Consider the following 18,179-nt stretch of genomic DNA (forward strand, 5'->3'; position numbering starts at 1 on the left):
GTGTGTTCAGAGGTGACCTCGGCGAGGTACAGAGCACAGCCAATTTTCTCAAGTGCCACTCAACTTTGAAAAGGTTGAGAACCACTGATTTAGAAGATCATACATATTTATTTCAATCCTGCATTCTATTCCTGTGCAGATTCATTCTGAATCACAGTTTCATGAGTGTGGTTTAATCAAGTAGCCCAATGGATCACAAGGCAAAAAGAATTCGTGTTAGAGGTAACAACAGCAGGTAATGAGAGTTGAGGGTAACCAACACCTTCGAGAAAAAGGTTTTAAGAGGGCGTAAAAACCTGAGGGCAACACATACAGGAGAGGTTATGAGGGAAGAAGGAAGAATGAGGAATCCATAGTTCAGCTCACTCCTACCCCATGGCCTTGTGGAGAACACAGAAATAACACTGTCACCTTGGGCCGCGGGGCCCCAGCTGCTAAAGAGCCAGCAGTGCCTGACTTCAGCAGGGAGCTGAAAGAATGAATATGCTTAAAGAGTTTAAGGTGCTGAAATACTACAACAATAAGATCTAAGTATGAAGGTCCTCCTTCCCTTCCGTCTTGGGCAGGCATATGCACTATGTAGTTTTTTTATTACAAGGAAACAGGAGTCAGATGAAGAAGTTTTCACCAGCATTGACTCTACCTGATGCAGATCGGCACTAGCCTCTCTCCCTGCCTCCAGAACCCATCCTGCTTCAGACACGTCCTCCTGAGACAGTGACTTTATCACTGCTCCCACTGTGGGACTGCATCCTCAAGGAAAAAGGGAGCCTTGGTTTAGGTGAAAAAAAGTATACACCTTTTGATGTGGAAAAGGAGTAAATTATATAGATCCACAGCTTTTTTTCCTCCATGATGTGTAAAGATTCAAAATACATCAAATTCCCTAATAATGGAGTGAAAAGATGAAAGAGGAGGAAAGAAAACAACGAAAAGGGGAAAAAAAAGGATGTTGCATCTGCAACGCCACCATGTTTTTTGAAAAGTGGAAGCTATCTGAATTACAAACAAGAAAAAAATGGAGAAGATAGGTATAGAAATTACAGAGCTCAAATCAAAGTAAAAATAATTCAAATTTTATTATTTATAAGCACATGGTTTTGATCATTAGAGTGCCTAACCTAACAGGGTTAGGCATTTACCTTAACCAGGGTATAGATGGTTCGGGTACCCTAATGATCTTAACCATGCCCTGTAATGAAACAGTAAAATTCTGATTACAGTTGAATTCAAATTACTGTAGAATAGCTAAAATATTTTTCTCAGGTGCCAATGGAAAGGCAAACATTAAAAGGTCAGATAATAAATATTTAATTTAAATTACTACATTTAAATATACATTGTAACAGGTTATTAAGAAATTTTATTTAAAATTCTCTGGAAGATCACTCAGGACTCAAAGAATAAATAATGGGAGTTTGAGAAAAACAAATGGCTTTTTACTGCAAAACTAAATTAAAAGTTGACAATAAAATCATTGCCAAAAGTTTCACAATACAAACTTATTTTTAAACAGTTGCTTCGGAGATGCACGTGAATTTCACTGAACTAAATATTTCACTGCTTTAGTTGTCTGGGGTGCAATAGGGAAGTTCAGACATTGGTAGAGTGTTGTGAACACAATCATCAGTAAAAACTGGACCAAAACTCTGTCATGTTTGTTTTTATTTTTAAGACCGTAAGCTCCCCAGGGCAAGAACCACCTCTTTGTTGGCATCACATCGAGCATAATAATAGCTCTGGTCCCTGACCAAGCCTCCTGGCCATGACAAGGAAGGTGACAGATTATTTACTTCCTTAGTGCACAGGGAATGGTCCAGCCAGCTTTGCCTCCCCAAGAGAAGCTTCAGCAGAACGGAGAAAGCAACTACCAGTGTTCAAAGAGCTGACAGAAACCCCTGAGCCTGCCACCCCGAGCCCTCACCCAAGCAACCTCCGTGGAGGGGAGGCAGAGGGGACGGGCAGCGTTGCAGCTTCACACCACTGCGTACTCTGGATTGCGCTTAATATACAGTAGTGAGATTGGCACTTCATAAAAATGGTAAAGTATGTTTGGTTTTGCTTCTTCTACCACAGCTGAACATAAACGGGTTTATACTAAATTATATTTTTATTTACTTCAATGGTCTTCCCCGCTTCTGACTGAGGATTTAAGACAATTTCTGCTCAGAAAATATTCAATTTTTTCCTCTCCATAAAGGCCATTGGACTCCTTATGGACTTCATTTTCCAAATGTATTTGCAACTGCATGTTTAATTTCTGCGCAAAATTACTGTGATTGTGTGTGAGGTGCTTAGCTAGCCATTTATGCCTGTGTATATCTCATTTTCATACATAATTGCATGTAAATTATGCATAAGAATTATGCATCTAATTACACACACATTTTTAAAAATCAACTCTATCTGTGTTAAATCGCATGACTTTCTTTTCACACAAGGCATTTTTGATCCAGATTTATTATGTAATTTCTGACTGAGAAATATAATAATCAGAAGTTTGAAAAACCTCAAGAAATATCTTCCTTTGTATCCCTTAAATGTATTAGTATTCTTCATTTGCTTTGTTATGCCATCAGAATGATCACATCCAATAAATATCTTCTGCATTTATGAAAAATTTTACCTTGTGATTTAATTATTTTCAAAAGCAATTCACTTGTATATAGTCACTTGTATTTTATTTAAAGACTAATATTCTGTTTTCTTCACGATACAAGCAAAATTGAAGTCAGTATGCTTATTCTGAGTAAGGGAATCTAGCACAAGAGACTCTGGGGCCCCTTTGTTCTACAATAAAAGTATTGACGATATCAACAAACCATATTAATTTTTCATTTCAAGAACTGAACCCTCTATTCCAATTTCTTAATGACAAGTATCTTGTTAAAACATCAAAAAATTCCAAACTCAATAAACCCGATGGTCTGGAAGCAATAAAACCTTAAACTGTCTGGGTTAGCTGAGACTGTAATACTTGACTCTCATTTAGCAATACACAGAGATCTTCTAATGTCTGTCATCAAACTCTGACAAAGTTACATAAATCTCCATTCTAAAACTGTAGTATTCCTAATTTCAAATATTACAGGGGCACTGGTAATGAATGACCTATGCATGATATCTAAGCTTTTCAATTATAATACTATTTGCAAACTTTATCAAGAATTTCTGATACTCGACTATTATGAGAAAGGCTTGAAATTCAGAGATAGAAACCCTTTTTTTCCTTTACAGAATATCTGCAGTCAGGATAAGTTCATGAAAAAGACATTATCCCTCTATCTCTCTTTTTTCTAATACAAGAAGTAGTGCATGCAAAAATCAATAACTCAGCACAAGCGTTGAAAGTCTGGAATCCATATTGTTACAAAAGCAAAATAAGGGGGGACTTTCCGGAGTTGCCAGAGCAGCCTTCACAGAGGTGCAGTGGAAGGAAAGGAAGAGCCAAAGCAGGATCCCCACAACAACTCACCCGAACCCAGGGACTGAGAACAAAGAGGCTCCTCTTCATCTTTGGAAGCACCAGCTGAGGAAGGACAAAGAGCTGGGCCAAGTCAGCCTCTACAAATAGTGCTCAGACTGTGAAATTTGACCCAGTCTTTCACTTCTGGATAAGTCTTTTCTGTACAACTTAGAACCCATCTCAAGTGGCAGCAATCCGTTTTGCCTTGCTAAAGGTTCAAGCTCTTACGATGATTCAGAGTGGAGAAACTTATGCTTTTATTTTTCTCCCTTAAATTTAAATCTCTAAAAAGGACACATACACTACTGTGTTAAGATAAAATTACTGAGGTTGCAAGTCAAAAGGTTTAAAGTTACTTGTGAAAGCTTATTTTTACCCCCTTGTGGTATGACAGTCCAAGTAGACAACACACCACAGTCAGTGCACAGGTTAAATTCACAGCAGGACAGAATTCAGTTTGCATGATCAGCCATAAACCTGCAATTCCCTTGTACACACTTAAAATAAATAATTTCACATTATACTAAAGTAAGTTAAAACATATACTTAAATCCTTTGCATTTGAGAAATATGCTACAAAGAAAATGTGCATGTAAAAGCACCAATCCATTTGTCAGAAATTTACTAAAATGTAAAATAAAACTCTTGCCATTTTTAATTCATAAAAAGTCTAACTCATCTCAGTGCATTTCACTGAATGTCATTGTAGGGATACACACTCAAGAGAAAACACGTTATTTGTGCCACTACGTAAAACACAGTTTTCTCTCCCAGGCTTAGGAGTCTCCATCCAGAGAGAAAAAAGTTTCACCTGATCCCAGAGAACGCTATGGCAGGGAGTTCCAGGTGACAATACACATGCTCTGAGTGAAATTCCAGCCTTCTACAGCTAAGATTAACAGCAATCATACTGCAAGGCTTTGAAGGTAGGAGAGTACAAACAGCCCAAAAGATTTTGCTATATCTAATTGGGGTAGAACTTCTATATAATTACCGTTATCTCATTTTAGTAGTGTTCTGTTTTCTGTCTGAACCTATTTTGGATGCAATGAGGTTCTCACGCACCTTAGGGTGTGTGACATGAGATTTGTGTTTTATAGAAATGAATGCTCTATATTGGTCTCTGTCTTCAATATAACCCCTGATAGGCAACAGAGTTTAAAACCAAACAAATAGGAAAATGCACAGAAATATTTTTCTTGTGAAAGAAGAGCTGTAATGGGAACAAAATGCAGTTACACTGTCTGAGTCTATAGAGAGACTTTTCCATACAGCCACACCTTCCCAAATCTCAGAGAAAAGATGAACAGTTGGCTGTGAAATATTTTGCACCTGCCAGACATCCCAGCATTAGGCCTTGATTCAGCTTTTCTGCCAACGGAGAATTTACCATAAAATATTTTGCAGTTTTCAATGGACATCAATATGTAACTTTTGAGGAAAAGCTTGTGAGCTTTCGGGTAATGACTGTGTTGACTTTTTTCTTTAGACAGCACCCATCACACTATAGATATACAGTAAGAGAAAGTCAAAACAGGAATCTGCTCATGGCCTGAGTTAACTGCTCTTATTGGCACAGGGCTTTGGGCACTGATGTAAAAAAAAAAAAAAAACACAAACCACAAAACCCAATGAAATCCCTTTACCTTGCAGAACAGTAACTCAAAACCATAATTCTGTCAGTAGGGGTCAGCATTAAAACATACTACCTTTACACAACACAGCTAGTGGCATTCTATTGTTGATTCCTTCCTTCAGAAACACAAACTTATGTTATAAAGAAGAACTATTAAACCATAAAAAAGACAAACCCTATGAAATACATATTACCTGTTTCTGTTCTTAAATGTAGCTCTTATGTACTAGAAATTTTTGTTCCTGTTCTCATAAATTAACACATATATTCATGCAAATGTATTATCATAGGTAATACTGGCACTTCAATATTGATCCATTTATGGGAACTGGGTTCCATCTGCAGTCTTGAAAGAAAAGCTATAATTAAGTTTCCAATTTTCTGTTAGGGAAGATTACTACCTAGTGATATTTCTACCTAATGGTAGCAATAATTACTTCCTAATGATAATAACAAAATTTGAAATATAAGAAAACAGGACATTCTTTAAATTTATTCCTTGACAGCCATACCGATATTAAAAACAATAGAAATCTCTTGTGGATACTGAAAATCTGTGTTTAAGAAGGTGAAGGACTCTCACTACAGGTGAGCATTATCCACATGAAATAGACGGAGGATGTATTTTGGGTCGTTAGATCAGTATATGAATTCCAGTTTGGAATAGATGCAGCACCCACTGAAGTCAAGGGAACAACTTGCTTTCTCCTCACCAAACACTGCCAATAATCAGTCCCCAGCCTACTCTCAAATCCTGGAAATCTTGGTACACATGAGAAAGCACACATTGAGATGCTGTGATAATGCCTGTAACTGCCTATACAGACATAATTTTGCTAACACAAATAGGTCAGCTGATTCCTGTGAAGAATTCAAGAATTAGAGAATTAAATAACGTAAAGCTTGGTGACTTTGCAATTTTTGGGATGATACATTACTATCTTGACTCCAGATAGCAGAAATATGTAACATAGAAACATGTAACATGACACTAATTATAAACCCCAGGAGAAATATTCTGCCAGATCATAAGTCTGTTATGTACCACAATTTCCTGCAGCCCTTAGTACAGCTGAAAACAAACAAAATCCCTTTCCTTCTTTCCCCAGACTGAACTCTAACTGAATGCTATAAATTTCACACATAAAATAAACAATTTAAGACAAATATTACCGAGGCTGTTAATTAGTTTTCATGTCCAGTACAAAGCGCTAAATTTCAGAGCATATGTTTTTCTTTAGTGGTAACTCCATTAGGTGCCCAGAATTCAGACATTGCCAGATTTATGAAGACAGCTATTAGAAATGGCATTTGTGCTACAACAACACTGAAGAATAGAGCTGGTCAAATTAATGTCTGACTAACTGGTACACTTGAGATCTTATTTCTATGTGTTACTTCTAACTAACATCATATTTATATTTGATGTGATTAATTTATCCTAAATACAAGAAAAGCAAAAATAATTGATTAAACTTTAAATGGGGAAAATAGGCAGAGGCTGAAGTAAAACGTTTCATCTGTAGTTAGTTGTATAGCACAGAATAATTTGTTTTTCTGTCCAATAGATGGCACTGCTGTTTCTTTCTTTGTGTGTAATTTTTCAATTTGTGCATAATGTATATTATTGAAGTGACTGTGCCTACATTTCCTGATGCCTGGACACAGCAAAAATAGACAGATTTCATAGATTCTTTAAAATGGCATTCTGCTGTCCAAATAACTATATATATATATATATATATAACAGATTTCAATAAAGCAAGTTAGTGTTCTGGATTAAAAAATGTGAAGTGGATGCAAATACCCAGCTGAACATAATTCTCTTCTTCCCAGAAACAGACCCACAGCAACAAATTCTGACACATCCATCAAAGACGGCTGAGAGCTATACATGTAGTAACATCCCCAAATAATTTCTTTATCGTATGTAAGTACGTGGGATTTTAAACTGCAGTATATTTTGCAATTTTACTTTCATTTAGCCTAATTATTAACACATTTACAAAGAACTTATCATCAATATACAGCAGAGTTAAAACTGCCATTACTTTATGATAAAATTCTGATAAAAGCATAACTAGGGTTGTCAAGCTGTAACCTATGAGGCATTTGATCACTGTACTTTTTTCTGTGTGCTACTGAAGTACAACACAACATCGGCTATGCAGCAAAAGCTTAAATGCTGAAATATTTTAAAAAAGTTATTTATGGTATTCTTCCTGTGTTCTGGTACAGATCATATTGAAAATCCACGTTTTCCAGTAAACTTGAAAACTCAAAATCATTTATATGGGATTCATGTTATCTTTTGCTCTCAATCTTTGGTTAAAATACTTACGAGAGGCAGAGTCATTCATTAAATCACTCATTTTTGCCAAATCGTGGTTGCCTGGCGACTTGTGTGAAATGACAACCTGGTCTCTGTCCCGTTCATCGTGAACAGGTGTTCTAATTACGAAACCTCCACCATATTTGACACCTTTATTAGCTGTCTTGGTTGAGAAACAAAGGATTGATTGGCTCAGGGTACAGAACTAGCCTTTCATTGCTGTGGGGAAGCACCTAAAGGTCAAGGTTAATATAGATTAGCAGGGGGTAGTATTGCCCATTGCCTATGCTGTTCTTGTGTTATTAATCAATGGAAGACTTTATCCTTATGAGCTAGCTATTGTGGGAGCCTTAATTATACAATTTGTTTTAACTTGTGTTTTTTCCATATTATATGAAAAGTAGACAACACTTCTTGACAAAATATTCCTAACAGAAAAAACAAATCTCCAGCAAAAATAGCCATGTCTTGTACTCTGTTTACATTCCGTAACATATGCTGTACAAAATGAAGGGGCAAGGTACACATCCTTCAGTCAATACAATACCTGCAAAAATGCTCATGAAATGAAATATGGCAGAACACATGTATATGAGTTCAACAAGATTTAATTTTTGGCTGGCTAGTAAAAAGTGAAAACATTTATAGTAAATAGTCTTCCCCTTTACTGTAGCCATTTTGTTCTTGCCACATAAGGTCTACCTGCTACTACTACCTTTATGATTTAATGTTCTTGGAGGGTTTGTAACAAGAATCGCATATATAACCAGTAAAAGGGCACTAGTCTCATTAGCCTCATTTGGGACTAGAATATTGTCAATTACACAGCAAAGTCACATAATTATAAAAGTATATTAGCTTCTTCATTATATACACGCTTATTTTCAGTGGTTTACAAGACACACACACAAAATATTCCAGAAAGATATATGATTATGGTAACCCAATCTAGAATGCATTTTCTCCAAATTATTTTTCCTATTATGTGAATGTAAAATAAGTACGGGCCAGATAGGCAGTGAGCTGGAACTATACCAATTTCTGTCAGCTGAGGGTTCAACTCTATATATTCATTTATAGACCCTAGTCACACTTGGACCCTTCTATGACTTATTAATGGTTTTGATTTAGAAATGAAGCTTTGAAGTAATTATATAGTCACGTGGCGTTCATCCAATATACATATTTAATGTAAATTATTGCTTCCTGATTTTCACAGAAGACCTGTGATTAGATTATCTGGTGCTTCCATATTGTACTTGGAGCTGGATTGCAAAGAGAGAGCAGTGTATGTAAGCCACCTTTACAATTTCCTGACTCTGCACAGCAAGAAACAAATACAAACTCCATTATAATGCAGAGGAACAGAGACAGCAATTTCGCTGCCTGAGGTCTCAGAGAATTGTTCTAGCAGTTGAGCTAAACAATGTTGTGACTATCTCCTTGGCAAAAGAAACTGAATGAGTTGGCATGAGCTGCTATACCAACTCAAAACTCTCCGGAGATTCGCCTTTCACAATGTGAAACCTCAAAGGGCTGCACTACGAAAAACAGCTGTAGCAGAGCTGAAAGTTTGACCCCTAGACTCTAGTCCTGTGCTCTTTTCATGTGTGTGTGACTCCCACTGACACCAACTGAAGAGTCAAGCACATGAGAGCAGAATATCAGACCAAAAATCTATTATGCGAATCTGAGAACAGAATATTATTCTCTTGTGTCAAATTATGGCTCCATCTGGTAACATAAAGTGAATACTGGTGACTATTAGAGCTGAATCAATAAATTGAAACAAATAATTTATTTGGTGAGTTTTTTTACTTTTTCACTTCAAAGAATGCCTGTGAATGGATTACAACTTCCTTGAGTATACTTCAGGAAACTTTTAAGGAATTTTATTTTATGGTTTGTTAGTTACATGTGATTGCTCATATACGTCAGACTGCTCTGTTTCTTTTCCCTGAACAGAACTTTTAATAGAGTTGAGATACCAGAACTCTGCAACTGAGAACAGAATTTAGTTGATACAATTATTTTGGAACTTACAGTCAGCTAATCGTCCTTTGTTAATTATTTTGGATACTGAAATTACACTTCTTTTCTTTTAGAGAATGCACTATAAGCATTCTCTATTACTTGGGAAACAATAAAAAAAGAGAAAGACAATACCAATATTCAGAATATCTGAGTGCTATCTCCCTCAAGGACTGGGTTTAAATCAGGCAAAAAAGTTGTGTGAACCATGAAATTTTAAAGGATACCTTACTGATTTTGAATTTTCAAAAAATATCCCACATCGAATGTCTTAGATCATGAGGCATATTTTCCTCATATGTTCTCTTCAAAACATGATTTATATCTCTGCTTTCATTACATTTGCTTCATACCTTTCATTGATTAAACAAATGTTAGTAGAGAGAGTGTAACTCTTGTAACACTGATGGGAACCAACCTATTCCAGATGACTCAGAAGCACCAAAAAGTGCCTTACGGTCAAATTCAAACAGACCTGCCTTGTGGGATAAGATGAAGCATTCATTAAAAATCAAAATATTATCACTTGTGTTCAGATTAGTGTTTGAAACAATAATTTAATTATTGCAGACTCACCTTGCATTACCAGGACTGGCTGCTGTCAAATTAGCTAATGCTGTCACTGAAGCTTCTTTTACCTCTTCACTGTCACTGTTTAGCAACTGTACTAGCTGGGGAATCCCTTTGAAAGAAATAATTGTATACGTGAACCTTTAAATAAACTATGGCAATCGGTAAAATTATAATATGTTCTTTATAAAAGGAAAAGCACAGATTCTCAGTTCATCCCTTCTCACCTCACTTACCCTGGAGTCCAAATGCACGTTTGCTAGCTGAATTCTCACACATGGCAGAAATTGCTTGGGAAGCAGCGACTTTAACTCCATCGTTATCAATTTCCAAAAGGTTTATGAGACACTTCTCAACCTCTTCCTCATTTAAGATTTTTCTAATTTCAGCTTTAAACAAAAAAGAGCAATAGTAATAATCTGCATTCGTTTTCGATGAAATGACACGAATCTTATTTCATGTAGTTGTTTCCAACACAACACTTGCTTTTGATACCATAGAAATGGAAATATTTTGGTAACAGAGGCACCAGCAGCTAAGAAATGTGTACGAAGGACCTGGTCCAAAACCCCTTAGACTTCAGGGAACTCCGAATCAAGCCCAAAAGATGACTATTAAATGCAGCTTTAAACATACATAGTCCAACAGAATGCGAAGGTTGTTCTTTATAAGACTTAAAACTGCAGAATGCATAGAGGCTTGATGAAAACACCTTTTCCAATTCAACAGGTCATACTTACTCACGATAATGCTTACTTAGTTTTTTGCTAACAAAGTCCAAATGCATAAAATTGAAGAACATACTAATAAATGTACAATTGAACTTGGTGGAGTACAAGATAACATACTGCAACAGCCAAAAAGAGGCAAGGGGTGTTAAAAATTGAATTTTAAATTCTGCATAGCTTGCAGTTCTTCATTAGTACACACTTTGTAGAGAAATTCAATTTCATGTTTTAGCCTGGTGACACAGGGTTCACTGCTGACTTACACTGCAATGATCTGCAGCAGCTAATGAAGGGCTGGGCAACCTCGGTATCAATCCAGGCTGGGGGATGAAGGGATTGAGAGCAGCCCTGCAGAGAAGGACTTCGGGGTACTGGTGGATGAAAGACTGGGCATGAACTGGCAATGTGCACTTGCAGCCCAGAAGGCCAATTGTATCCTGGGCTGCATCACAAGGAGCGTGGCCAGCAGGTTGAGGGAGGTGATTCTGCCCCTCTGCTCTGCTCTGGTGAGACCCCACCTGGAGTCCTGTGTCCAGCTCTGGAGCCCTCAGTGCAGGAAAGACATGGACCTGTTGGAGAGGGGCCAGAGGAGGCCACAAAGATTATCAGAGGGCTGGAACAGCTCTGCTGTGAGGACAGGCTGAGAGAGTTGGGGCTGTAAAGCCTGGAAAAGAGAAGGCTCCTAAGAGAGCTTATTGTGGCTTTTCCACACTTAAAAGGAGCCTATAAAAAGGATGGGAACAGACTTTTTAGAAGGGTGTGTTATGACAGGACAAGGGGTAATGGTTTTAAATTAAGAGAGGCGAAATTCAGGCTAGATACGAGGAAGAAATTTTTTACAATGAGTGTGGTAAAATGCTGGCACCGGTTGCCCAGAGGTGGTAGATGCCCCATCCCTGGAAACATTCAAGGCCAGGCTGGACGGGGCTCTGAGCAACCCGATCTAGTTGAAGATGCCCCTGCTCATTGCAGGAGGTTGGACTAGATGACCTTTGAAGGTCCCTTCCAACCGAAACTATTCTATGATTTTATAATAGATGTTTCCTTCCTCTACACAAGTAACAACGGAGAACATCTACAAAGTATCTACAGACATCTGGCAATTATACTGATAAACTCACTCATCCCCAAAACGATGAGACCAGAAGTACGGGTGTTAGGAAGAGCCCTGAGTGAAACTTTCTCAGCCAGAAAGGCACTCGACAGCATAGAAGCTCCGCAGTTACAAGGGTCAACAAACATTTGACCATATCCATGACTTAAAGCAGACTAATGACATGCTTCAAGTTATATCTACATGGTAAAATTTTTGAATGTATCAAAGAAATTCAGGAACTGAGAAGTCAGTAGGACTTAGACATATTTGGAAATTTTGCCTGTGCTTACTAATGCTTGGAGGGAGCATTCCCTTATTTGGACTGTTGTCTTATGAATAAAAAGTTTAAAAAAGAAAGAAAAATATCGGAAGTATCTTTTAAATAAAGCTGAATCTGCAGTGAATAAAAGTAAACAAATAGAAGTCCACAAAGCCAATGCAAAGGAAGCTTGATTGAAAATCTAGTTACAGTAGAAATAACTCAATGCACATACACAAGACAGTTAGCCATTTTCTCCTCTCTAGCTCAATTTTAAGTATTTTTAGAATTGAGATACGCAACCAAAATCACAAAGCAAAAGATGCAAGAAATAAAACGGGAAGGATTTTAAGTGTCAGCAGAACATTGACCACAACACTGACACACATCAGCCAGCTCTCAAGAGAAGGCTTTAACTGGGATTACAGGCCATTTTGACACGTAATAAAGTATGCTGCTGGCCTGTTGATTGCCAAAGTAGCCCATAATCTCTATAATGATCTCTAGAGGTTCTTCATGCCTCAGTAATTTGGTCTTGTATGGCAAGTTACTTATTACTATGCAGATTTTCTTAAAAATTATTCTTGCTTTTAAAGGCAGTCATGATGATGGGTAAGCATTTAACTTTAAAGATAATTTCTGCCTATACAAAATAATAATAATATGAATAATTCATTTGAGTGAGTGAAAACAGTCATTTAAAATCTTTTAAATAAAATGAAGAATTTTTCAATAATGTGGAAAGACAGTTTTGGATTTGAATTTATAGTAAATTTAAATTTAGCTAGCTAGACAGAGAGGTGAAAATGATTAATATTTTAAGATCTGGGTGCCTATTCTATTTAAGGGATGAATATTTTCTGCTGATCTTCTCTCTGTTTCTAGGAGTTGTTTCCTTTGGCTTTTACTGCAGAAAAGAATGTACAATTGAAAAGCATCCTTTGTACTTAAGCACTTCTCACGTCAGTGCCAACACCATATTTACAGTGAAGAAATTCTTGACCCATAAGTAATTTAAATATATTGATTTAGCATGAAGTAAAATATTCAGGCACACCCAACTAAAAGAGTCTGGAGTCCTAACACTTCTGTCCAGTTTTTCATGCGCTGACCTGATAATGAGCCAGGCTTTGTTTTTCAATATATTTTCCTATTTTACCTTCTTACCCCAAAATCATGATCAGAGTTCCACTGATTACCTATTCATCTCACTGTCATCGCCTTATGGAATTATTTATACCCATTTCAAATGAAAAAAAGTTAATGTTAAATAGTATCATGACCTCTCACTGATATTGAGTTGAGATAACCCAGATAAATAAAAGCCTGTGTTATGAAAAAGTATATGTTAATCAGGCTACAGAGCATGCTTACTATGCTCCCTTTTGAAAAGATTTGCATTTAGATACATATAAAGAATGGGGAGAGCTTCAAACCAGAAGTTTGGCTGAGCAAGGCCAAACTTTGTCCATACACACTCCATAGCATTTTGTTGTTGCTGGTGTGTCCGGCATTGCCCAGGGAAAGTCAGGCCCTCCTTAATCAACAGTCCAGATAATCCACTCACAGATATTCAATAATTTATAGCATTAAATTATATTTTGCATTCTGAAATGACTGCATTATTTCCTGGGCAAAGAGGGAATCACAGTAAAATTCACCACTGTCATTCTGAGCATACAAAATAAAGCCATTGCTGAATTAATATATTAAATTCAAAATTATGTTACAAAACAAATATTCAGGGGCAAAGGGATAAAGATTATGCATAGAAACAAGATAAATTTTAGTTTACTTTAACAGAGCAGCGTCCTAAAGATGCTGTTTAAAATTGAATACAGTGTTTGTACCATGTAATTGATTCTGAGATTGAGAATAGCTCTTAAGGCATACATCTGTCTTAAGGGATATATCTGTCTTATAACAACAAGAACAAAGTTACAGGAGTCCCTTTCCAAGGGACTGAAAGGGGCATAAGCCAAAAATGTTTGCTATGACCACATCTATCAGGAAAAAAAACAAAAACAAAACTAAACTCCATCTGTCAACAATAATAATTTCAAAACTAGACACTGATGGATACTCAGCTGCCAGGATTAAAAAACCAGATAGATACATGTTCTATGATAGCAGAAGTAAGTTTCTCCTTTCAAAGAAAAGCAGTTTTTCTTTTTTCTTAAGTATGCAGGAAATGTTTGTAAGACATAACCACGATTATCAAACTTGAAGAGTGTGGGCTACTGTATGGCTATTGCAAATTTAATGAAAAAGACACAAAAAACCTTAAAGCTGTGTTGCATTATCTTGGATTTACATCAAGCCAGGTATGAGTATCATATACATTGGTACTGCACTTTGGATGGACTGTTTAGTATATTTACAACCAGGATCCAAACAAACAAGAACTGCAAATATTTCTGGTTTCTTTTTGCACTTGGACTTTTTCTTATAGTGGCTCCAATGTCACTTTTCTTTCCACTGGAAGGTTGACTTCAGACCAGTAGCTCTATGTATTTGAAATAAATTCAATACTTCCGGGGGCCATGTGGAGAACCAAATTTGCTGGACTGTGTTTTCCACTGCACCGGTACAACATGTGTCAAACTGGTTGTCACCAAAATTCTACAGCTTGCAAGCAAATATTTTAAATCTTCTTTTGATCTATTTTCCCAGCTTGTTTCATCCATACCAACTGTCAGAGGCTGAAGAAGAGAGCAAACCTTTATAATGAAACCACGTTGACTCCATTTGTAATGAAGTATGACAAGAAGATGCATCTTCACTGACAGTAACATCCCACGGTATAAGATCATCGGCACTACAGTAATATATTATGTGTAGCTTTTGCCACTGTGCTTTAAAAATGTGTTCAGACATGCTTCTACTAAGAGCTGCTAAAATATTAGGCCACAAAAACTGAAAAAGGTGTGAAAGAGGACAAGAAGGCTATGCTTATTTGAAAATCAATATGAAAAAGGAGTAAGACATGGTAGAAAGTAGTAGCAGCAAATATAAATCTGCTTAGCAAACTACTTACAAGCCTGTCACAGGACTATAAAAATCATACTGACAGTCCTAAGTAGCGTAATAAAATAACAATACAGGAAAATACACGAAGAAAATACTGGCATAAGAAGTTCCCTTCCTATCTTGGATACCTAAACATTATAATAATTAAAATAATTTTCAGTGACTTACAAAGCTTCTGACAGATAAGGATAAAAGCATACAGAAATCCACAGAATATTAGGAAAGGTAGATTCCACTCTTTTCATGTATCATTTGCAATCCAAATAATTGCAAACATTCAGGAAGTCAAACTAAGGAAGGTGAGAAAAGAATTAGAAAGATAAGATGGGGAGAGAAGAAAGGAGGTCTGAAATACTGTAGAGAGATTATTTTAGCCATGTATTCAATTAGATAACGCATTTGTAAAATACACATAAATTAAAGCCATGACTCAACCATGAGATGGTAGAAATATGAATGAAATATTTAAGCTCTACTGTCATAGCTACTGTCATCAAAATCCCTTGACAGAATTACAATCTATAGAAAGAAATATGTTATTTCTTACATTGCATTTTGTTATCTAGAACTACTAGGCGTATCTTGCAACTCAAAAACCAAAGTATGGAAGGAATTTCAAATGTAGATTTATTTAAAGAGCACCCTTGTGGGCAAAAGCGATGAGCATGTCCTGCCTAATTCAGAACTCCTTGTTGAATTAAATAAAAGCATATAAAAAAGAACTATAGGATGAATAATTATAAAGAGATGACAATGAAACTATTTAACACCACTGGGAATATTAATCTGCAAGCCATTTGAAAGACTTTTTTTCATGTCCCTATTAAAGGAATTTGTATTTGAAATTGCCTGACATTTAGACGAGCAGTTGTATGCAAAAAGAAGTCAGCTTGAGATTAAGTCTTAACCAATACTGATGAGAAATAGTGCCAGCAGAGGTGGCTTAAGATAGCAGCTACCTGGCATCACAAACAAAAGCTAAAGATCATACTTTCAGAGCTCCATTTTCCTTTTTGTGGACAGCATTTGCAAGAATATATTACATTTAAAAATAGATTGAGGCAAAATCTTAGCATTTTCACACACACACACACACACACACACACATATATATATAGCATAGCATCTAATTGCTGCTCTGATTGCCAAGACTCATCACTGTAATTCGTTCTTGTCAGGTTTTTCTTCACCAGAAGTACTACCAGATAAGATGGCCTCATTCTCAATGAAAAATTACTTCATAATCAAATTCACGTGCATGGATTTTTAAAAAGTCACATACAGTCATAAGCTGCTTTGGCAATTGCCTTTGCTGCATTCTTCTGAATATCAAGAACAGTAGAGACTCCTACAAATGACAGCAGCTTTTTAAGGCCTCCTGTCTGCTGCAGCAGTTGCAGAGTATGCACATCTTCCAGACAGTTTCCCAACACAGCAAGAGCTTCCACATGTAGATCGCTGAATTCCTAACAAGGAAAAAACCCCAAATAAATAGCCTTCAAATCAGGATGAAAATATCTTTAGCTTTTAACTTTTAGGATAATTGCCATAACTTTCTTTTGGATAGTGTATTTATATCGCAAAGTACATATTCCCATACTCATATTTTTTGTATAATTTCTTTTATATCCATTAGGATACAACACAATTTATCAAAAACAGTAAGAACACCAAAAGTCTCTCATTTACACCAAAGCGGGTGATGCAGGTATTCAGAAAGGACCTGTCACTTTAAAATTTCAAAAATTTCACATATTTCTCTATGCATTATATTTCCCATGGTGACATCTGAACTCAAGAAGCACTAAAATGAGTCTAATAGTAACATAAACAATGAAATTTCCAAGTTAGGAAATCAGATGTAAGGCTATTGATATCAAAGTAAATTCAGAAAAAAAAAAAAAATCAGCGTTCAAACTAGGAAACAGTTCCAGTGTTCAGTATATAATAAAAAATCTTGGGAAAACATGGTATAAAAAGCTAGATGGTGAATTTTTTCTGATATTTACAACAGTTGGAGAAATGGACAGTAAATGCAAAATAGTATTACTAATAGCAATAAAGCAATAAAACAAATATAAACATTTTGGTGAATCCCTTTGCTCCCTTTCTTAGTAAGGTAGGTATCCTTGCTTATCCTGTTTCTATCATAGTTAGCTCTAAGTAAGGAGCTCTTTCTTCTTTTATTTCTCTTCTATACCATGAATAATAGTTCTCATTAGTCATACAACAGTAGCAGCAAGAACAAAAAACTTTTAAGGTAAGTAAACTGTACATTAGTTTCCAGAATCTTCAGAAGACATTCTAATCCTTTATTTTCTCCCAGTGTTATTCTGGTTTCTGTGTCTTTGGTAATTACTTCTAAGGTTTTAAGGGCTAACAACTGAATAACTGGGTACTCAGATTTCAGTAGTTCCAGCAAGGGTGGAATTACATTCAGTTCACGAACTGCAGCACAGCTTTGAAAATCCTGCAGTAAAATATTCAACAAAGAATGTTACTGATCAAGAATATAACTGTACATCAATTCCTGACTTTACAGAAAGAACATCAAAAATCTGATTTCAAACATACAAAAATGAGTCAATATTCCAGAACTTCCAGTTTGGAAGATTTCTTTCCTTTCAGCTAAGAAATAAACTGAATATAATCAAGCCCCACCGACCTTAAATTCCAAGTTTTTTGCATGACTGAAGTACACACTACAGAACCTAGTCCTGTCTAAGGAAGCCTGTTTACTCTTGGTTTTGCCATGTTTGTCTCAACATACATGTTTCTCTGAGAAAGTTTTTAAAATTTAGTTGCATCATTTTTATTTACCTTAGTAGGGGTAAATAGTTTTTGCACTCTACTGTGGTTGCGTGGTAATATCTCCTTTTGTTTTAGTAATTACAAAATGACAATTTAAAATTTCAACTTTAAGCAGTGTATGTGCGGCTTAATAAAAGACTAGTAGATTATATTAAAATAGAAAAAACATAAATAAATTACAATTTGCTTTCAAATAGCTTATTGCACATGTGCAGTATGC

The 18,179-nt window shown here is 36.1% G+C and overlaps 1 protein-coding gene across 4 annotated transcripts in view; it reads right to left on the minus strand.

Annotated features, from left to right (window-relative positions):
* The window catches only part of ARMC3 (armadillo repeat containing 3), a 57,134-nt gene that overhangs the window by 19,210 nt on the left and 19,745 nt on the right, over positions 1-18,179 (minus strand). For 3 of the 4 annotated variants that reach the window (XM_065628078.1, XM_065628076.1, XM_065628075.1), the window contains 4 exons: positions 17,424-17,618; positions 16,431-16,614; positions 10,272-10,424; positions 10,042-10,147 (listed from right to left, as the gene is read on the minus strand). In XM_065628078.1, coding sequence (XP_065484150.1) covers positions 10,042-10,147; positions 10,272-10,424; positions 16,431-16,614; positions 17,424-17,618 — 638 coding nt within the window. The remainder of the gene's footprint in view (positions 1-10,041; positions 10,148-10,271; positions 10,425-16,430; positions 16,615-17,423; positions 17,619-18,179) is intronic. The other variant, XM_065628077.1, reaches the window with a different exon arrangement.

The sequence above is a fragment of the Caloenas nicobarica genome, chromosome 2 (assembly GCF_036013445.1).
Source record: "Caloenas nicobarica isolate bCalNic1 chromosome 2, bCalNic1.hap1, whole genome shotgun sequence".
NCBI classification, from domain to species: domain Eukaryota; kingdom Metazoa; phylum Chordata; class Aves; order Columbiformes; family Columbidae; genus Caloenas; species Caloenas nicobarica.